The 23,841-nt window shown below is 35.2% G+C and overlaps 1 protein-coding gene across 4 annotated transcripts in view; it reads left to right on the top strand.

Moving 5' to 3' along the window:
• The window catches only part of crlf1 (cytokine receptor-like factor 1), an 89,483-nt gene extending 66,592 nt beyond the window's left edge, over positions 1-22,891 (top strand). The window contains exons 6-8 of one of the 4 annotated variants that reach the window (XM_031906295.1): positions 956-1,124; positions 5,824-6,006; positions 21,764-22,891. In XM_031906295.1, the coding sequence (XP_031762155.1) occupies positions 956-1,124; positions 5,824-6,006; positions 21,764-21,804 (393 nt within the window). In that variant the 3' untranslated portion in view covers positions 21,805-22,891. Of the gene's footprint in view, positions 1-955; positions 1,125-5,823; positions 6,007-21,726 lie in introns of all 4 variants that reach the window. The other 3 variants (XM_004915488.3, XM_002940207.4, XM_031906306.1) reach the window with 3 other exon arrangements.
• The last annotated feature ends 950 nt before the right edge of the window (positions 22,892-23,841 follow it).

Genomic DNA, 23,841 nt, shown 5'->3' on the forward strand with positions numbered 1-23,841 from the left:
ATCGGCAGATTTTGCGCAACTTTCGGAATGGCTACGAAAAACTCGCGTTTTTTCGCGCAAATCGTATTGGTAACGAAAAAGTCGTAAAGACGCCGAAAAAAATCGCAAAAAATATGAAAAAGTCGCAAAATGTTCGTTTTCAAATCGGAATTTTTCCAATTCGGTTCAGATTCATGTCTTAGTAAATGTGCCCCTTAGTGTGCAAAGCTAGGGGTAATGTTGGAGGCTTTCTTATGGTGGCCATACACAGGCTGACTCATACATACCCAATAGATAGGCCTGAAGGTCAAATTAATGGATATCATACAAGAAAGATAATGCTTGATATACAAGGACTGAAGGATTACCTGTCAAACAGAATGTGGACTTGCCATACATGCTCATATGGTAAAGCAGAATGGTTCAAACTGCTTGACAAAATCTGTCTGTGTATGGCTAACTGCAGTCATAACTGAGTTGAAAGGGAATAACATTACAATGTTAGGAAGAGTTATGTTTGTTACCTCCTTGCGTACTGGTCACAGGACCTAATGGTTTGTCTGATGTCTTACCTTGCATTAATTTGCCCATCTAAGGTGGCTAGCTGTCATGGTGCCTTGTTCACTCCTGTGAGGTTTTGGCAAGCATTCCATTTGCAAGAATGTTCTGCATACAGTTTCATGTGTTATCTAGTTTTAGACTGTTATTGTAATTTAATTAAATCGTTTATGGTAACTGTGGTGACAAAAGAAAATGGGTTGGCTAAGCTTACTACCAGCTGTCCAGAGGCTACCCTGTCAAACATTTATTAATTTTATTATACTGGCGTTCTTTGATTTATGGAGGAGCTGTTGGGTTTGCTAATAAGTTGTAAGAGTGATGATAATATTGGTTTTCAAAATAGAAGAAAATATACAATTGTTAAGTGGCAAAAAGATTAATAATAAAAACAGCCCGTGTTTAATGTATATTACAGGTGGTTGATGATGTGGGTAACCAGACCTCCTGCCGACTGGCTGGGCTGAAGCCAGGAACTGTGTATTTTGTCCAGGTCCGATGCAATCCATTTGGAATTTATGGATCTAAAAAGGCTGGAATATGGAGTGACTGGAGCAATCCAACTGCTGCCTCCACTCCAAGAAGCGGTGAGTTTGCTAGTTTTTCTATTTCACAAATACGATAAAGTTGCAATGGCGTACTAGTATCTGGAATTAATACAGATGCTATTTTAATTGCACTTATTATTATGACATCTTAAAGGAAAATTTTCAGTTATAGATATATGTTTCAAGAAAGGAATGCATTCAACACATACAAACTCCTGTGGTGACAAGTTATACATTTAGAGGTAATTTCACACAATGCTCAAACCCTAACAACCAAATTATTTGGCAAAGCTTTTTTCTTTGGACCTTTGTGCCGCAGTTTAGAAATGTATATGCCTCCTCTACAGAAGAATGTTAGAAATGCTGCACACTGGGGCAAAATACTTTTGAAATCATTTTTACATTGTCCTATGTATTAATATCAAAACCTAAGCCTCTTCTTTAAATGAACAAATGTAACCTATTCTAAAATCTTTTAAAGGGGGCTTAAGCAAACTGCATGGCCATTTTTGTAGCCACAACTGTAGAAACTCCAACAGGTTTTCTTTAAAACGTTGATCTATCTTTACACAATGGGGGGAATGCACAAAAATGTTGGTCGTAAAAATTACATATAAAAAATATTGTTTGTGCGCCAAATTATTTACAGACCAGTTTTCTGTCATTTTCCACCTCTACCCACAATTTTTAAAAAAATGATGTTTAAAAAGTCAGTGTGGCTATTGTGCACAACTTTTTTAAGAATTAGTCACCCCCCCACCAAAACAGAAATGTCAGCAGGGTAATTTGGTTTTAGAGGGCAATAACACTTTTGAAAATTTGCCAGTGCTACGACAAATCCATAAAACTATAAGACACCTTCTGTGAATTTGGCGACCAACACTTCGAGATATACTTACCCTTTTACACTTTTGTGAATTCCCTCCAACGAGTTTACAGCAGTTATTCTGCAACCCAATCTTTTAAAATGCCACAAGTTAAACCTTTGAAAGGACTTTTTCCTATAAACATATGGATATAAGCCTGAGCTGGCTCGAGACAAAATAGGATTATCATTTAAAGTTAATTCAAATACTATGGATCTTCTATATTCTGTTTTGAGGGACCTGCTGTATAAGGGGTTCTATTGTATGTAGAATCCCTGACTCGCTGTTAATTTCTAGTACCTGAAATACTGAATGTCTCTACTTCAGGTTCACCATGGATGACTTATAGAGGCTTTAGAGCATTAAAACAATAAAGAAATTCTTCACAGCTTTTTTGACTGCTTAGAGGGGAATTTTTTTATTAGTTTCCTTTATTTATACACAGAACACTGACCTGATGTTTCATGTCTGTATCATCATGTTCTACCTTCTCTGACATTTCGGTGTGACTAGATTAGATTTGGCTTGGTGACAGTAATATTGACAGAGACTCATATGGCGGCACGCTATCTTCAATTCTTTCAAAAATAGATGATGTTTGGAGCAGATAGGTTTGGGGATAGTTGGCCGTACACTTTATATTCTACAGACTGCTCCCTATCCTAGGCAGGAATGTCTTAACTATGTTCAGACACCTGGTGTTCTTGCAGAAAAGCCAATCCTTGAATATTATTTCCCAGTGGGGAAATACCTCTTGTTTTTTATACCTCATCTAGTGCCAGCAGATTTCAACAGCCCTCTGTTTCTTATTTATTAACTGATCTCAATGTTATTATTTTCCGGTTTTTATAATCCTGGATATAAACAGGATTTGAAGAAAACAGCTCTGCTAACTCCCAGGCCAACATGATTCAACAATAATATGAAATATATATATATGTGCATTTCAGTTGTTTATTTCCAAAATAAAGTTGCTGAAACAATTTAGAAAAATATTATTTTTGACCGACACCCTCAACAAGAAACATTGCAATTACATCACTTTCTTTCCTATGAGATGGAGAAGTTTTTCAACATGAGCAGAACAAATGTGTAAACTTTAGCTAATATAAATGAGCAGGAATTATGGAAATAATTATGCTTGTAACCTGAAGGCTTTTTTAATGGATAAAAATGTCTACTAGTGATTTAGAGAAATAAATAATATTGGATTCAGTTTAAACTATCACAAATATGTGTGCGACCCAGATCATATCCTCATTTCTTGCTTGACCTTTTTCTTATCAAACAAAATCCTTCATTTTATATGACCGATTTCAGTAAGCTCAGGGAAAATTAAAGGGCTTTGCATATACTTGAACACAATGGGGGTCATTTATCAACACTGGGCAAATTTGACCATGGGCAGTAATCCATGGCAACCAATCAAATTATTGCATTCATTGTTCTACCTGCAGCTGGCTGAAAAAAGCCAATCACTCAGTGGTTGCTATGGGTTACTGCCCATGGGCAAATTTGCCCAGTGTTGATAAATGAGCCCAAATGTGCTGTTACTTGTTAATTTCTGTACATTTTCTTCATGAGATCTAATAATATTTTGTATATAAGCAAGTGTCATTAAAGTAGTGGTTGTGGTAGTAGTGGTAGTAGTGATTTTCTTGACGTTTCGTAAATATTATGGGACAGATTCACTCTTCATTAGGTATAACTTATTCAAATATTCAAATGCCTTGCACTGCCCTGGACAGTTGTGGACCCACATTACCCAACATTTTTGTTTTCACCCTGAATAAGTATATTTGAATAAGTTATACCTAGGGGCACATTTACTAATCCACGAACGTCGTAATGGCTATGAAAAAGTCGCGACAATTCCCGAAATTTGTTATGGCTATGAAAAAGTTGCGACAATTCGCGCAAGTCGTACCGGTTACGAAAAAGTCGCGACAATTTACGGGAAAGTCGTAACGGCAACGAAAAAAACGCGAAAAATACAAAAAAGTCGCAAAATGTTCGTTTTCCAATCCGAATTTTTCTCATTCGGATTCGTGGATTAGTAAATCAGCCCCCTAGTGAAAAGCAAATCTGTCCCATAAAATTTGCAAAACGACGAAAAATTTGCGAAACGTATTTGTTGTGCAAGTTTTTTCCGCTAGCGTCTTTTTTGCTGCCCATGTCTTTTTTGGTCGCCCGCTTTTTTTTAGGTGCGCGCAGGTTTTTTTTTTACGCAACCACCAGCCTTTTTTTTACGCGTCCGCGCCCAATTTGATGTGCAACGGAATTTTTTCTGCGGCAAATTTTCATGGAAGTTTCCCAAAACAATACGCCAAAGGCGAATTGCGGAAATTCACTGCAAATCCATGCCTGCCGAAAAATCTGCTCATCACTAGTTATACCTAAACAATAGTAAAAGATAGACTTTAATAGTTTTGCTTCAGGAAACTGAAAAGAAGATATTGTAGTACAGGGGAACTATTGAGAAAATGAAAATGTAATATAAGCTTTTATTATAACCATTTTTACAATAATCAAGTTATTCTTCATTACCCCCATCTCAGCATTTGTCTCACATCATTCTCTTTTTTCATGCAGAAGTTGGGCTCAGATTTTGATTGACAGGCAGGTCTAATACAACTGTCAATCAAAATCTTACTCCATCTCCAGCATGAAAAGTGAAGAGCAACAGAGCAGCAGATGCTGAGAGTTTCTTAATTATTTAATAAATGGTACAGAATTTTTAATTTATTATATTTAGAATAAATTTTACTGTACCTTTAAATATCAAGATGGTGTGCCCTTCTTACATGCTACCATATCACCTGTAATATTTGGGTGGCCTTAAGGACCAATTTAGGTACCACTGGTCCTGCTCATGCAGCAACATTCCATAATATGTTCTTACTGAATTGTCCAAAGCACATGGGAATGACTAAGCTATGTATGAATGTATATTTTTATTTATATAAAGCTACTTCTGTATGCAGTGCTGTGCAGAAGAATCGTATTTCTTTGTATAGTCTATAAGCCCTTCCATCAGCTGCTTTCCCTTGTATTCACAAAGCACAGTGGCATTTACCAGCCAAAGCCACGGTTACTTAACATTATACCCTTGGTTCATTGGTAACTCAAAAGCACATTATCAAACAGAATAAAGACTCTGGACAAATTGCTGGAAACCAAGTCAAGGCAATGCAAAACCAGTTAAGGACACCCTCAGTTTGATATTTACACATTCATCTAATTTTGCTAGATAAAGGGGTCACCTTTAGTATAATGTAGACAATTTACATCATTGTTTGCTAAGGTCTAATTTACCCTTACAACCAGGCATAGTTTAAATGACAGCCTGGAATATAAATAGGAGAGGCCCTGAATATAAAGATAAGTATTAAAAAGCTAGCAAAACAAGATTGTAGCTGCTGTGGTCAGTGACCCCCCCCCCCCCATATTAAAGTTAAAAAGAGTAGAAGAGAATAGAAAATCATTTAAAGATTCTTAAAAAACAACCAAAATATAGAACGAAAAGCTGCTAAGAATAGGACATATTTAGTTTATAAAGCTGAACTATGCCTTTAAATACAAAAGGAGAAGAAATGTTCTTTGTCTGACCCACTTGTTCATATAATATACTAAAATATTCACTTTGTGGAAGGTGATGGGAATATCGCAGTAAAGTAGAGTTATAGTTGAATGTGCTTGATTGTTAATAATGAAGTAAAATATTGCACTTTTCCCCTTCTCTTCTTTCTTTTTCTCGTGGCGTCCCCGACTTGTAGTGAGACATGCATTGTGCATAAATTGTATTTTGTAGAAAATGAATAAACTACAAATGACAAAAAAATGAAAATATTGATTCTGGCTGTTCCCTACAGAAAGAATAACTGGGGTATGTGACCCAAAAAGTGGGGAGCAGAATTCCACACTGCGACGAGAGCTAAAGCAGTTCTTTGGTTGGGTCAAGAAACATGCTTATGGTTGCTCCAACCTCAGTATCAAGCTATATGACCAGTGGAGGGTGTGGCTGCAGAAATCACACAAAACACGGAACCAGGTAGGTAAGGCACTTTTTATACTTCATTTTTTTTACTTTAACGCTCCCAGATCTACATTAAGGATATTACAATAGGAAGGCTGTAATTCTGTAAAACTACTAGGAGGATTAAACAGAAAAGCTATCAGTGTTTGCAGCAGAGTAACGATAGGGTGCAGGGCCTCCCCACTCTGTGTATATGCTCGCACCTGCCTGTGGATATAGAGGAAGAAGACCTCACGGCCCAGGCCCCCTGTGACCCTGGTGTCTGCTTCCTCTATAGTTTTTGTGTTTGTCAATGATGCATATTGTCATTTTCAGGGATTTTGATGAAATACTTAACCCCTTTTATTATACTATTTACTATATATTTTTAAATAGTGTTAAGTGATATTCTGTCATAGGTCAGGTTCAGATTTTATACATTTATATAAAGTTTAAGAGTTGGCCATACTCATACTAATCAGAGCTGATTTTAGGGCCCATATACCACCCCCCCACTATGCGCTTAGAACTTTACCGTCGGGCATTAGGCAGGTTTATAAATCTGCTACAGCAGTTCTCCTATTTCTTCTGTCAGAAATGCCAGTCAGTCTTGCTCTTTGTGCAAGCAATCAGAACAGCAGTAACCATGTTGACCATACTGCATGTAGCCCTTGAGGTGAATAGTGAGCAACACCACCTCGAAGGGGCTGGATGGCACAATCCCCCTCGGTATCTAGCTAATACACATGGAATAAACGCAAGTGGTCTTTCTTTCTATTTCTTTGGCATATGACACTGGTTGGAAGGTACCAGGAGTATCCACTTGCACCTCACTGCTCTTTTTGGTACAACACTGCCATAATGCCACTTGTGACATCAGCATAACAAAAGGGTTCAGGGCTAAGCCACTTTTCTCAACTTAAAAGGATATTTTCTTAAATGACTGGGCAGAAAAGTTAAAAGTGGCAGGTTTCTCATACTTCTTCCTGGTAGGCACATCTACAGCATGTCAGCTGAATTTTGGATAGGGTCTGTGTAAACTTGTTGCTGCTGGGTCACAATAAATTGTAAATGAGAAGATTACAACTGGCAGTGGAGGCAGGCTGGCACAAAAATTAACAAACAACCTAAAAGTGTATGAGCACCATGGGGAGATTATCTTCTTCTACTTCTTCTTGCCCTGGGCCAACAAATCTACAGTAGAGTGAAAAAGTTTGCCTTTTTACTCTACTGCTCATGTGTACTCACTGAGAAGAAGGAAGAAGCAGAAGAAGATAGTTCCATAGTACTCGTAGTGAAGTCCCCAGGCCTGTGCAGTTTTTTGCTGACAGGAACACAGAGTATCTGGTAAGTGATAATAATCACTTGGGGAGTTCCCAGTTATTATAACTTTTCATTACTTTACAGAAACCTCTCTTTTTTAAAGGGGACCTGTCACCCTAAGAAATAACTCCAACTTATTTTCTATATTCTTAGTTGAGCAAAATAAACTTTACTTACTCTATATAAATGATATAAATCTTGTTTCCTTCCGTCTTGGAATTACTCGATCACAGCAAGCAGGCCAGCACCATTTTGTGGACACTGTTATGAAGGCAAGCTTTGTATCATGCCAAAATCTTGTTTCTGTGCCAGAATGGGGGACCAGATGCCCATGCCCATGCACTGGCTACACAATTAGATGATGAGGAGGAGAGAGGGGAAAAGTGAGATGTGACATCTACGTAGTGCTGAATGGAAAGCTAAATTTGTCTGCCCCGCCACTATGCCTAAGGCATAGAGGCGGGGCAGGCAATATATGATTGACAGCTGGGATTTTTAAATGCCTTTATAATGGGTTTGGATGTGTTAATATAAAAATTAATTTGGGTTTCATGTTTAATTTGAAAAGGACTTTTATTATACAGCTTTTTTATGCCTGGGTGACAGGTCCACTTTAAGTATGCACTTTTAAAAATTGTTCACAGGCATCAGTTTAATGCATATTTATTTAAGGGGAAATTTATAGTGATGAGGGAAATTTTTTTTTTGACGTGTGCCATTTTTTGTGTTTCGCAAATTCCGTGAATTTTCCGGGGAAGCGAAACAGGACAGATTCGCTCATCACTAAAAATCTTCACAAACAATAAAAAAATACAGTTTTGCTTAATGAAAAAATATAATTCTTAGCGGTTATCCAACAAACATTTTTTTAAATTGTTATATGTAAATTAAATTGCTATTGAAAGCCGTATCTTTCTGCTCAAACATTACAGCAGAATCCAGCTCTTCAGCCAAGATTCCCATGTTCATGTTCTATGATTATTGGACCTGTAAGAAGTGTATAACACACTGCAGGAATTTGAGTCTTGGCTGAAGAGAAATTACTTTTGCTACAATTCATTTCAAACCACAGGACAACCCATATATTCAACATACATGTACTGAATGCCTTTCAATACGAATAACATTTTAAAATAAAGTTAAAAGCTTTAAAAAACTGTGTATTGGAAAGTTTTATAAAAAAAAAAAAAAACTACCTAAAATGGGTTGTTCACCTTTAAATTAACTTTTTATATGATGTATTTGGAAACAATTTGTAATTGGTTTTCAGTTTTTATTATTTTGCAGTTATTTAGCTTTTTGTTCAGCAGCTCTTCTGTTTGGAATTTATCTAGATGCTAGGGTCTTATTTACTGTACCTTAGCAACCAGGCAGAGTGGAATATGAATAGAAGAAGGACTAAATAGAAAGATAAGGAATAAAAAGTAACAATAAAATTGTGGCCTCGAAGAGCAAAAATTTTTTGGCTAGCAGGGTCAGTGACCCCCATGTGAAAGCTGGAAAGATGTAGACAAGGGAGGCAAATAATTCAATTACTATAGAAAATAAATAATGAACCAATCACAAAGTTGGTAGGAATAGTACATTCTATGAGTTACTATAGGTTTTATTGTGTGTTAAATGAAAAGGGTTTAAACAGTGAAATACAAAAAAAGAGATCCTTTGTACTCACCCACATCAATTTATGAAATAACATTAATACATTTAGCAAAATTACTAAGAAAATAAGCAAAACGGGGATTGTTTCTGGTCTGGCTAGTCCCACACTCACTATAATATGTTTTTATTAAGAATTCAAGTATTTCTTTATGTAGTATATGACTGGAAAATGGTTACCCTTTTATTTGATGCTTCAGGGATCACCTGACAGAACAGACAATGTAATTTTACTTCCCTTTTTGTTCAAGAATGTGGGGCATCTGGGGTCTTTGTAAATGTCACCCTTATATCCTTTAAAGGAGAAGGAGAGGTAAAAACTAAGAAAGAAAACACTGCACTGAGTCCTCTATCAAAAGAAACACAGGATTTCTTGTCTCTTTTTTTGTAAATATGTTATTTGGGTATCTGACTTCCTCTCTCAAACAAATCCTTCATTTCTGGGGCCGGAGCCTGGGCAGTTCTCTCCTCTCTCCCCTCTCCTGCTCCTTCTCCCACCAGAATGCTAAGAACGCCCTCCCCCCTCCCTTAGAAATGTGTGATCTGAGCTATAATATCTACAGCTGCAGCAGGAAGCGACCTAAAATGGCAGTTGCTGTCTTAAATGGAAATAGCTTCTAGGGCTTTTTACTTACTTAGGTATGGCAATGCTTTCTGCAAAATAAATATAGAGTTCTAGGTGGCACTAATGTGGCGCATCTATTGGCAGTAAAATGCCAAAATGACTTTCCTTCTCCTTTAAACATTTACCATTCCTTTTCTATACAGCTCAAAATGAAAGAGAAGGAGATAGCATAGATTGTTTTATTAACAAAATTTGAGAGTGCTGAGTGTTGTTAGTATCTATGCTAAATTGTATACTTGGTTGGGGATGCCTTTTTAATCCATTTGTGAAAGGAATGTATTCCATTAGTTTAGTGTGTTTATGAATGAATATCTTTACTTATAGGGGGATTTATCAACTTTCAAGTTTGATTTTCTTTCACGATTCAAGTTTTTTCGTACTAAAAAAACTCAAATTTGAATTATGCTTCTTAAACTAAAATGTCTGTGCAAAAGTGCAAAAGACCCACAAACTTGAATGTAAAAAATTGCCATCTAAAAGCTTGCGAGATTCTATAGAAGTCAAGCCATATTTTCAAACAAAATTTTTTTGAGTTTGTAAACTCGAAAAATTTGAGGTATTCTAATTTTTTATTTAAGTTTTTTTTACATTTTCCTTTTTAATAATTAAGCGAGCATTTGATAAGCAAGTTTATTAAATTTAGAAAAACAAACTCGAATTTACAAACTCAAAAATTGATAAATAAGCCCAATAATGTTGTTAATAATACTACTAATTTATGTATGTGTGTATGATTAATATTATTCTTAACGGTGCTGCAGAGCAGATTTTAATACTGTAGTACTGAAACGAGCAATGCTTTAGTGACTGCCGTGGGACACTCTCTCTCTAAATAAAACCTCAAACTCTATATATTTTTATGACGTGAAATAAAATGTCATATTTAGAAAACCATTGCATGTACCTATATTTGTTGCTGTGGGAACCAGATGTTATGCCAAATTCACTGGGTTATTGCTGGTGAGAAGTGCCGTTTATGGTTGTGGGAGAGCTATTTCACCTTTTAAAAACGTCTTGTATATTTTCCTTTCAGATTTCTGATACATACCATGCTCTAATTGCTGCCTATAAACACATGAGGCCTTCTCAGAGATGAATACCCTACGATATACATGTTTTTATAAGACCATAAAGACCTGTGTTACTGGGATGTTAAGCAGTTACGCAATAACTCTTGTTTATATAATGCACTTTTCAGCGGTTAAAGGTGCCATCCCACGTCGCTGGCCAAACAAAAAGGCTTTTAATAAAGAATTTTTCGCTAATACAGTCCATCCCACTTTTTGGGGGGGAATTTAGTTTGTTAACTGACTAAGACAGTTTCCATGACTGGTCTTTTAATATTCAGTGGTTTGTTACTATAATGCAAACATGGAAGGTCGCCTCTTGAAAATTGTTAGAACGTTTCAGCAGCAAAACTTAAATTCTCAAAAATGTAAAAATACCAGATGTATTTTATTGATAACGATCAGTTCAGCGGATGCCATCTGGATGCCCTTGTTAGAATAAATAAAGCCAATGACTGACCCAGAATAATCTAAGGGATATTTGTGTGTTTGCATGTGTGCGCACAATATAAATCATATTACAGAGGGCTCACGCAGATGGTTTCTTTTTACTAAGGTTCAGGTTTATTATGACATCATTTGAGAAGATGTACTATAGATATCGGCATCAGTAAAGTGTGGTGCAAATTATGAGCAACCCGTTTCCTGCATTTTTTTCCCACCAGATAAAATGTATTTCAACATCTACCCTATCATTATTTCTGAATTTAAAAGTTCTCTTTTTCCTCTTTGGCATCTTGCTGAACTATCTGGCTGTAATGTTATTAGAAAGAGAAAATCCAAGATAGAAAGGTGTAGGTGTCATAAAGATCAAATAAGGATTACTTTACTGTAATGGCCAAGTTATAGAATTCCCAGCTGAGAGACTTATACATTTATATAATCACTTAATATTAAGTGATTCATAAATGGGGTTAGAACTTATCTGGATGGATGCATTCCAGACAGGAAAGGGCATTTACAGTATATTTAAAATTATTAAGCAAAATATGTTGTTAATGATTCAGGGCACTAAATGCTTGCCATTTTGAAGTTAGGAAAGAATTTATTTCTCCCTCAATTTAAGGGGGAAGAATTTATTTGTGCTGCGCTTGGGGAGGGTTCTGGAAAGGTTATACTTTGTCATGTTTATGATTTTTGCCAAGAGACAAAGTAAAACCATGTAAGACCAACCTTCTTGATTTGAAGAAAACTCTTCAAATGACTCTAATAGGGAATAAAGTAAGGATATACATCACCTTGGAATCTCATGACCATTTCCAATAATATAATTCATGAGTTAAATTACCATATAAAAGCCTAAGACCAATGGCAGAGTCTTTATATCCAGATGAAGAAATTTCAGTGTAGCTGTAATATGCTTAGAATTTGCAATAGTAGTGCATTTTTTTTATAACAGACAAGTTTAAATGAGTCATGCTTAGTATATTTAACATTTTCGTGTAGGTTATCATGAAAAAAACAGCTAGTATATCTGCTTTTTCTAGAGATAATTATTCAAAGGTTATTTTATCTGTTTTGTCTGTAGCTATTTCTTTAGATTTTAGATGGTGCAAAATAGGTAAGGATTTGAGGTACCGTGACAAAGTTACCAACATCAATGTTTCTTTTCAATAATGCATGTCCCAAGAGATGAGCTCTTTATTTTAGTGAACTGTAAAAGCTCTGGGAAAGAAATGTAAAAATGTTGATCTATACTGTATCTTACCATATGAACAAAGGAAAACAATACAACTGACGGGAAAAGCAAAATCTGTGGCCCTGGCCCTATGATATTTTTTGTGGGTACCATAAATTCTATGTATTTGGCACTGCAAGGATTAAAAGCAAACTATGTTATCTACAATAGATAAACTGCAGCCACCTGGGTACAGACGCTTTCAGGATATCTGGCAGTGTCAGACTGCTGATGCACTTTTATGACCCTATCCTTATATGCTAAAAATTGTCATTAATAATTAGCCTAATACTCCTTTAGCATTACAATTGTGTATATTGGAATTCCATACTATTTTAAAAATTTGGCATGACTGTGGTATCACAGGGAGCACAGAAGCAGTGAGGAGATAACTGTAGCTGTGTATAAATTATTAGGCCCTCTAATAGTCCCCTATTTGACACTTAATTATATGAAAATAATGTGCGTTAAATGTGGTTTCAGTAGAATCCTTTACAAAAACTGTCATTTGTTTAAAGGAATACTGTCATGGTAAAACATGTTTTTTTTTTTCAAAACAATCGGTTAATAGAGCTTCTCCAGCAGGTAGCAAGCTAACCACTCCATTACACCTGTATTGCTAAAAGCAGTAGATATCAGAATAGCATTCAATAGTAAGAAAGTCCGGCTTGGGACTCCTCCAATTACATGGGAGTATTGGAGTAGTGGCTATGTAAAAAGTGTAATTTAGAAATAAAAAGTACACCATAAAAATCATGACAGTATCCCTTTAAACAGAATAAACCTTGAGATATCATATGAAATCTGCAATGAGGCTTAACAAATCTGGCCATGTGACAGCTTTTACTTTGCTTTAATTATAGGAAATATAGTACTTTGTTTAATTAAGGTTGGCAAATCTTTTTGATGTAGACAAGGGAGGCAAATAATTCAATTACTATAGAAAATAAATAATGAACCAATCACAAAGTTGGTAGGAATAGTACATTCTATGAGTTACTATAGGTTTTATTGTGTGTTAAATGAAAAGGGTTTAAACAGTGAAATACAAAAAAAGAGATCCTTTGTACTCACCCACATCAATTTATGAAATAACATTAATACATTTAGCAAAATTACTAAGAAAATAAGCAAAACGGGGATTGTTTCTGGTCTGGCTAGTCCCACACTCACTATAATATGTTTTTATTAAGAATTCAAGTATTTCTTTATGTAGTATATGACTGGAAAATGGTTACCCTTTTATTTGATGCTTCAGGGATCACCTGACAGAACAGACAATGTAATTTTACTTCCCTTTTTGTTCAAGAATGTGGGGCATCTGGGGCCTTTGTAAATGTCACCCTTATATCCTTTAAAGGAGAAGGAGAGGTAAAAACTAAGAAAGAAAACACTGCACTGAGTCCTCTATCAAAAGAAACACAGGATTTCTTGTCTCTTTTTTTGTAAATATGTTATTTGGGTATCTGACTTCCTCTCTCAAACAAATCCTTCATTTCTGGGGCCGGAGCCTGGGCAGTTCTCTCCTCTCTCCCCTCTCCTGCTCCTTCTCCCACAAGAATGCTAAGAACGCCCTCCCCCCTCCCTTAGAAAAAAATAAAAATCCCCATAAAAATCATGACAGTATCCCTTTAAACAGAATAAACCTTGAGATATCATATGAAATCTGCAATGAGGCTTAACAAATCTGGCCATGTGACAGCTTTTACTTTGCTTTAATTATAGGAAATATAGTACTTTGTTTAATTAAGGTTGGCAAATCTTTTGAGCTTAATGTGTTTTCTGTGTCCCTTGCCATAATGTGAAGAATCTGGAATAGCAAAGAAGTTAGGAATATTTGATACTTTTCAAAGGACTCTAAGGACAATTTTTTTGTGATTAATGGCATGTTTTATTTCACAAGGCTAATTCAGGTTCTGTGTCACATTTGTTTAAAAATGCTCAGAAATTTAACACAAAATATATTCAGTATTTAGATGCAAAGCAGGAAAGAAAACTAAAGCAAAAATGTATTGGCATTACTAAAGATAAAAGCAGGAGGAGAGTAAAGAGCTTCAATACACCTATGGAACAGCAGACTCTATTCAAACCTTTGAGGGTAATTTAATATTTAACATGTATGTATGTATAACTTTATTTATAAAGCGCCACAAGGGTACACAGCGCTGTACAATCTTACAAAATACAAAATTACACACAGGGCAAGTGTTATAATAAATAAATATGATATATATATATATATATATATATATATATATATATATATATACAGTATATATAAGGAAGAGTGGAGCACACCCAATTCAGGTTCAAATGCCTTGGGTGCTGGCAAAAATGGGGAAATATAAGGACAGAGAGCCGCACACACAAGGACTTAGCAATTAGTGAAAAAGTTTTAATGAAAAAAATCCAACGTTTCGAGCACTAACTGTACTCTTCTTCAGGGACAAACCAGACCAAACAAAACTGGTTTGTCCCTGAAGAAGAGTACAGTTAGTGCTCGAAACGTTGGATTTTTTTCATTAAAACTTTTTCACTAATTGCTAAGTCCTTGTGTGTGCGGCTCTCTGTCCAGGTATGGGCATTTGCCCTTAAGCGCAGGACTAGGCAAAATAATGATTTAGTGTCCAGAAGGTAACAGCTGAGCTTTTTCTTAAAGAGAGTGGGTGAGTGTTCCCTACGGAGGGATTCAGGGATAGAGTTCCATAGGTAAGGAGCAGCAAGATAGAAAGATAGAAAGGTTTAAGACGAGAGAGCGCAGTGGGTGTGCATGGTGTATATAAAGTCCATACCCCCACCATTCTTTTGGGCCTATACATATAGATATTTGGTTTTATTTTACTGTACTTTATTTATATAGTACTGACATATATGGTATTACCCAATGCTTTGCTGAGATTGTTTATCATTCACTTCAGTCAGTCTGCCCCAGTGAAGCTTACAATCTAAGGTCCATAGCACATTCAAATACACTATCACCAATTTATTAGCAGCCAATTAACCTGACTATATAGTATAAGCTTGCTATCTGTTATCATAATATTATTTTCAAGTACTCAGGATTTTTAAATTAAACTTAACAAGCATGCCCTGGAAAGGATTGCACTTTTACTGGAAAGGTAATTTCTTCCACACTGAACATTGAATATGTTGAAATATTTGTCATGATCATGATGCTATTGTAGAGTTTATGGTCTTATATTTAGGTAGTAGTACACAGACAAAAATTAGAGTTTAGAAAGTTTACCATGAGATGTGGTCCAGTCTCACACACCCTAAGCAATTCTTTTATTCTCTCTAAGAGGATATTGTGATTTAGGAAGATGAAGCAGAGACCTAGATCTCTAATTAGGCAACTAGGAAAAACAGGTAGTGTTTGTATCATTCAAAATAGTTATCCTGCTGTAAAATGTTCAATATTAAGAGCATACAGGTATGACATATTTCTACATATATGTCCTTGCATGTGATCCAGATAATTATTTGGGATTAACAGTGTTAAATCAATTATAGGCAGTGCAATGTGTTTAAGTATTTCCATTATTTCTAATGAGGAGTCCTGGAAGGTAACTAGTAACATTCCATCCATTTCAAAAGGCTCTTAGGAGGGTTGACGCCTCTTGGCTTATCCGGCAATTAAAAAAAAAAAGTATTAATTTAGATACCATGAACCCTTAGTGTGGGAATGAACTGGTAATAGAACATCCACATCTGAATTTATCGGGCAACTGGGAGAAAGTGTTGGAGGAGTATAATGTAACGATGCCAAGAATAGAAGTCACAGTCGGTCATGACTTGCCCACATGGTGCTCTTAATAAAACTCTAATGCTTAAATAAAGCTTTAACACATAATAGCTGCTTTACATAATATCAACTTCTTCTGTTACATCTTTCTTCTGTTACATCTTTTAATTATTTCTCATTATTCCAGTTAACTAGTAAAGGCATAATTGCCTTTACTATAATAGGAGTTAAACAAGCATAGATTGTTAGAAAGATATAACTACCAGTAAGAGAATATTTTGGTGTTAATGCAGCAATAGTGATAGTGATACTGAGATGCTAGTTTATTCCATTCTCTTTGATCCCTGGTTAAGTTATGATCATTCATGTAAGTAATTGAAACCTCATTTTAACATGACTATCTAATCTGTATTTGCATCTAAATAGCCAGGGTTTTGTTTTACACCTTTAAGAAAAGTTTACCTTCGGACATCTGGAGTAAATAAAGTTTGTTTATAACACAGGGTAGCATATCAGCAATACCATTTCAAGTGATTGCACTGACAACATCATTGGGTTGACATCTGTAGACCTTAAACAGTTAAGATTACTTGTATGCCATTTTTAATAAACAGTTTATTGCAAGAAAATATAATGAATATAAATATAGGTCACTGCTTTGCTCATGTGGAAGTTTAAAAGATAGCAGATTGAAGGTAAACAAAGTTTCAGGTCCAGCATATTAAAGGAACTTAGCTCTGTGGTCTTAAGACTATATAATGTTTTATGATTGTATGATTGCTGCCACTGCAACTCCTCTACCACAGCTCTGATAACCCATATTGCCTTTCCACTACACTACAAGTAAACATAGATTGGCTTGAATGGTTATTTTGGCATCAGTTGTGATTTTTACTATACATTTTTCTGGAATATGCCTTGCATTTATTATTGCATTCTCTTTTCTAGTGTAATTATTGATAATGTATATGTACCTATGTTTTGCAAGTTAGCCTGGAACAAAATATTTGTACTTGGATAGGATAATGGCTGAAAGATAGATTACAAAGAGTGGGGATAAATGAAACATTTACTAATTAGACCAGTATTGTTAGTGGAGTACTTTAGGGATCTGCCCTCCACCCTTTACTTTTTAACTTGTTTATTATGGCCCTTGAAGTGGGCATTATAAGTACTGTCTATTTTTGCTGATGATACTAAATTGTACAAAACTATACATTTGATGCAGAATGCTGCCAACTTGCAGAGTGATTTGGTTACATTGGAGCAATATGCAGCAAAGAAGGTTGCAATTAGGTTATGCACTTTGGTAGAAATAATATAAACAACACTTGCACTAAATGGTAGTGTGTTGGGGGTATCCTTAATTAAGAAGGATTTTTTGTGGCTAACATGCTCTGTAACTCCAGGCAATGACATTCAGATGGTACTAAAGCAAATAAAGAAAATATAATTTGCCTCTTTATAGGTCCCTGGTAAGGCCTTGTCTTTAGTATATAGTGCAGATTTAGGCTCAAGTCTTTAAGAAGGATATTAGTGAGCTGGAGAGAGTGTAGAGACATACAACTAGACTGGTAAAATTATAACATTTAAATATGAATAAAACCCCATGAAGGCTGGGGTTGTTTTTTCTTGAGAAAAGGTGCTTGTAGGGGGACATTGTTCATTTTTACAAATACATTAGAGGACATTCCAGACAGAGAGGGGGGATCTTTTTTTCTCATAAAAAAAGATAAAAGAATGAGAGGCCACCCCTTTAGACTTGAGGAAATTAACTTTTATATAAAGCAGTGAATTTGGTTCGTCATGGTGAGGGCAGTGAGGTTGTGTAATGTCCCAATAGCTGATGATGTAATGGCAGATTCTATTAATGCTTTTAAAAGTGGCTTGGATGATTTTTGAACAAGCATAATATCCGAGGCTATAGTGATCTTAAAATCTACAGTATAGATATTGGTAACATAGTTTAGATAGTTTGCAGAAACATGCAAATTGCCACTTGTCCAGACTCTTGGTGCTTTCTAATAGCCTTTAGCATTATAATATAGGGTTTCATGATTCTCTCTATATATTTTACAATGGGGTGCATTATTCTATATTTATGTTACCCTTAATGAAAGCTACAGAGTGGAAAGTATGTTTCTAAATGCTGTAAGAATTTGTTAGTTTTATACCTCAGCTTTTTCTCAAAGACAACATAACTGTCAGTTTTAATCTTAGACTATTCGGGATCATAGAAGACTGTGAATGGAAATTGTTCCTGTAAGTGCTGAAATTATGTCTTAGACAAATTAAATGAGTACTTACTTTTATCAGCATGCTTCGATAACGATATTGCTCTACACCTGCATCTGTAGGCCAGATGGTTTAGACTAGACTATTTTTAGATTGAGATCTGGTTATCCTTCCTCTAATTGGTATTGATAAGGAACTTCCTGTGATTTTAAGATTTCAGTTCTTTTCAAGAAAAGTATTAACTGTTAAAACAGCAGCCTCGGGCAAGTAGATATACATATGTTTTTATTTATAATCTCCAATAATATTCTATGCAGAAAAGATACAATGAACCATAATAAACTCAGTTAAAACAGACAAAGCAAAATAAATGAATGCAACCGACAACAGCTTTTTGTAATTGAAAATGTAAGACAGTAGTTATCAGCACAGGATATTAAGGTTTCTATTAGAAACAGAGGCCTTGGACATTTCATCAAAAGGTGAAATGCTTGTGATGAGTGCTTTTTTCACAACTTAGCTCTAACAAATAATTAAAAGTATTTCCATACAGATCATATAGAACAGAAATGCAAACCTTGATTAATATACCTTTTCAAGAAAGAATCTTGGTATCCTTGAGAGGAAATATTCTAAGACACATAGGGAGGAATTCACAAAATAAAAGTGGAGATAGCTTTGCCAGATTTTCCACTATAAAATTTGAGTTAATGTCTCATCTCTCAGTTAATGGATGCAGCACCACATAAATACTATCAATTAGGTGTTGTCTCCTGCCCATAGTGCACCCAGAATGGCACCACACCACCATCTTTCACTATGTAACTTCTATTCCCATCAGTGACTCCCAGCGTGCATGCATTGTTTTTGGAACAGAAGGAGCACAGCTAAAAGTGCTACCCAACACTGCTGAAAGCTCTGTAATTCTGGACATGCTATGGGGACTTATGAAACTTTTGCACCGATTGTTTTCCAAAACCCCATGAATGTACTAATGAGCCCCTATACTGCCACGGAAAGCAGGGTGATTAGGGATTGGATGAAGTTATGGAAGAGCTAAACTGAGCTTTACTCTATTTTTAAAATGTCAGGGGAAAAGTAGTTTTTCTCTTTTTAAGAACATATTCACAAAAGTGTCTAAACTCTCCTTTACCAAAAAATGAAAAGTGGAGGTTGATTCAAAATTCTGGAGGATTTCTGTTTGTAAAAATAGGAAAATTGTGGTTACACCAGTTTTGACTATACTTTTATCTCCACTTCTATGATATGCCCCTAGAGTACCCAAGGTTGCAAGCTCATTGGCCCCAGGCAGGGATAGTTTTGATGGGGTATTTTGTACTTATATACATATAGGTTCTTCAGTAACCTGGTTGCAGAAATGTTTTCTATCTCTTCCTACAAAAAAGTTCTTCATTAATTCATTGGCTGTTTACAGTGGGTACTTGGTTTTATCACAAACATTATACTCCACACATTCCTCACATTATATACTTCCTATGCTAAAAATATTTATTCTGCAAACTGTCAGAATTGTTCTTCCTTCATTTTGACAGTTTATAAACTTTTAGTCAAATATAAACATCTCCACACTCCCCATCCTTCTGTCTCCCTATTACTGCCATTTATAAACTATTCTTCATAAATATTCAAATCATTCTGTAAAACAGAATCAGACGTGCATGCTCTTACCATTGCATCACACACATTATAACCCGTCTATCAGCACATTGTCACTATTCTGCACCTTCGTACCATTATATTCTGTACATGTTAAACTTATAATAATTTATGATTCTAACTATTCACTTGAATGGACTGAGGGCCTGTGTCCATGTTCATTGACTTCCTGCCGTATGGCCTTGCCAGATTCCCAGTGTTCCATTTTTTGAAACAAGAAAAACTCATGTCCCTAGCCATTTCCTGTCTATCAATAGTGCTGTGCTCCTCCAAAAGTTGTAGTTCCCAGCCTTCTGAACAAAAAAGTATAACACAGTGAGGCCTGGGTGGGCTCTGCTCATCAAGAGAGGTGTCAAAGTACATGATTTTTAAAATTCTCTGTTTTCCTTGGTGAAGTTCTATAAACCTTAGAAACATATAACATGAAAGCATAGTAAAAATATATTACATTTTGGTACTGTAAGTATATGAGCTCTGGCCTCTCTCCATAAGTCCTAAGGCATTTTAAATTTAATTTTTATCATCTCTTCATGTGCCTATAGTTCTATGTTCTGTATTTAGACTGACTAGGACATTTGTAGTGAGGAGACATACCTGTTTGTATGCAGTTTTGTTCTTTCAGTTTTTAAGTGTAATGGAAATCTTCAGATATTTAGACAGCAATTCCACTTCAGTCTCTATTGGCACACATAAACTTCAAGTTTTTATACTTGCTGTTAGTTCTGAAACCTATTTTCATGTGAACAATATAGACCTGTGTGTTTATTAATCCATACTGTGGAGTTTATAGAAGAAAATGATAATTGTGATCCTTCACCCAAACTTTGTTAGGCAGGGGACCACATTCACTGAAGACATTCCCACGGTGCTAGATAATTAAGACTTTTTTAAATGAAAAAATTTCCTTAAATAAAAGTCTTTGTGTTCAATTTAGTTTCTGTAAATGAGCAGTATTTTATATTATATATTTTATACACAAGAGCCATGAATATCCTGTAAATTATCCTTATAAGTGGAGCTTAGTGCTGTCATCAGTTATAATTGGTGCTTAGTGATATCATTTTCTGTCCCATGACTCAAAAAAAGTTGTGTATTATAATAAATAATGTACCTCCTGTTGTAAAATATGAGGGTATTAGAAGTCATCTTGGAGTTCCATGACCCCTATAAAAGCATATATGGACATCACAACTCCTCTGTGATTTATAATATCCCTATATTTTACAACAGGGGGTACATTATTCACTATATATTATATTAGTGTATTATTCATATTTTTTCTGCCCAGGAAACCTTATGTTTCTACATATTTGTATACATTCATATAAATGTGAGCTGCCATGATTGATTTGATAACTGTAACCTTATCCAAAATACTGATAATTGTTGGACAAATGTTAATAAAAAATGTGTAATGCTTGCTGGGATTAACGACGGAATAACTTTAACTAAGCTTCTCTTATACACACTTGGTTTTCCCAGCAACTAAAAAAAATTAAAATATCTATTGTTTTATTAATTAATTTATAAATGATTAGTTGAAAAATAATTATTCTTACACTGGTACTCAAGACAGATTAGTTTATATTAGTTTAGCAGTACAATTATTGAAGAAATGCAAAGAAGAGCTCATTATTATTGAGCTTTATAACTTATAAATAAAATCACTGGTATACAGAGTAGCAATATTAACTTCTATAGCAAATAAAGTCTCTACTGAAAAAGTACCTTGAAGATGTTTTCTATGCTTTCAGGTTCTACCAGGTGATAAGTTATAGCATCTTATTTCAGCCGAGAAAGAGAACACAAAGGAGGCGAAGCTGAAAGCTTAAAGCAAGATGGCAGTCAAACACAAGCACCGCCCTGGAGAAGACGTTTCACTGCATCTTTGGCAACCTGGCGAGGACCTTTGTTTGACAAAGACAGGCGAGCAAAAATGAAGTCACGCATTTTGACATAAATGTAAATAACATTCAGCTCCTGAATTCGTGGATTGAAGGTGACCAAATAATCTTGTGGAAGACTTTTTTTACTATGATTATTTTTCAGTGTTTTATTTGTTTTAAATTTTATTTTTTATTTAAATTTGTAAATTTAGAACAGTTTTGTAATGGCCGCAGTTGTACCGTCTATGTTTTTGTCTAGTATCTAAATGTTTTGTAAAGTTTGCTTTGAGTTTCCTTTTTATAATTCCTAATGTCCTAATGTGTTCGTGTTTTTTTAAGTTTACTCCCTCTTGTAAAATAATATTTTCTTTAAAATATAGGATATTTGTCCTACCAAAGTAGCTGTTTATGGGACTAAGCTCTTTCTTCATGGTATATATTTAATTGTTTTGCTTTTTAGATCACACTCCATTAATTAAACATTTGGTAGTTACTTGTGCAATTGAGGAGAAAAGCTTTAAGATAACAGTGTATTTTATCTGAATCTGCTTTTACAGGGCAAAGCATGTTTACTTGGAATATGGTAAAATGGGACTTTTAATTTCCAGTGATCTCAGTATTCTAATAATCTAATGGTCTACCACTAGCGCTGGCTAAAGTAAAACAGGAACAACATTGTGTAGAATATGCAATACAGTCTATTGAAATTTTGAGACGGTTTTACAGTAAAAAGGAATTGAAGCTCAAATTTTCCATCTCGGAAAATGTTTTTTTAATTGCCACTAAGTAAGATAGTTCTGTCACTGGAACTAAATTGTCTCATTTTTTTTGTTCTGACAGAGATTATTGCCTTGCCATCTCTACTGGGTGGTACTTAAAACTGCTTTGTACTTACAAATACAGTACTGTCAATGTGTAGCCATCTAGTTGTTGTGGAATTGCAAGTCCTACTATGTTGGAAGCTGCTGTTCAAACGCTGGATGGATACAGTGTTACCTTCTTAGGATAAATAGTAAAATTCTACATTCAGAAAGTGCTGTGGTTAGTTATTAAAGCCTGTTCATTAACAAGATAACACAAATGGAACCTGCACTTTATCCAATATCTACATTATGTGTTTCTCTGGCAATGCTCATCATTCAAACTCACAAGTAAGGGAGCACCAGCAGGCGCAGGATGCAAAGGAGCCCTGTACTTACTGCCTGCCCTGGCACACATTAACACCAAGGCTGTCTTGCACTCATCAAAACTGCACTTAGCACCTTGCTCCAGATTTTTTATCCAGACCACATGTGCAAGTGCATATGAAACGTGCACTAAGGGGTGAAATTTTGCATCAATTAATGTTCTAGAACTTGTCTTAATCATTTAGCCCCTGTGCAGACATTCATATTATAGCTATCAGTATACTCAAAGAATCATAACAAAAACCCAAGATGCTATTATAGCTGAACAAATACTAGGCAAAAATAATTGTTCTGCTTCTGAAATCCAAAATGAATGGAATTTTATCCACCTACAGCTCTTATTTGATCATTTAACCAAGCAAAACGCTATTAGAAAACAGCTTTGAAATATATAATGGGACCTCCGAGATCAGGCTTCTAGGATCAGAGCATTATGTTTTGATCTAAGTGTGTTTCTTCTAATGACTAAAGAAAGATCTGAATAAATTAAAATCACTGCAATTTGGAATTTGATTTTGATTAAATCGAACAATACAAATAGGGGTTGATTTACTAACCCACGAATCCGACCCGAATTGGAAAAGTTCCGACTTGAAAACGAACATTTTGCGACTTTTTCGTATGTTTTGCGATTTTTTCGGATTCTGTACGAATTTTTCGTTACCAATACGATTTTTGCGTAAAAACGCGAGTTTTTCGTATCCATTACGAAAGTTGCGTAAAAAGTTGCGCATTTTTCGTAGCGTTAAAACTGAGGCGAAAAGTTGCGCATTTTTCGTAGCGTTAAAACTTAACG

Source organism: Xenopus tropicalis, chromosome 1 (genome assembly GCF_000004195.4).
Source record: "Xenopus tropicalis strain Nigerian chromosome 1, UCB_Xtro_10.0, whole genome shotgun sequence".
NCBI lineage: Eukaryota > Metazoa > Chordata > Amphibia > Anura > Pipidae > Xenopus > Xenopus tropicalis.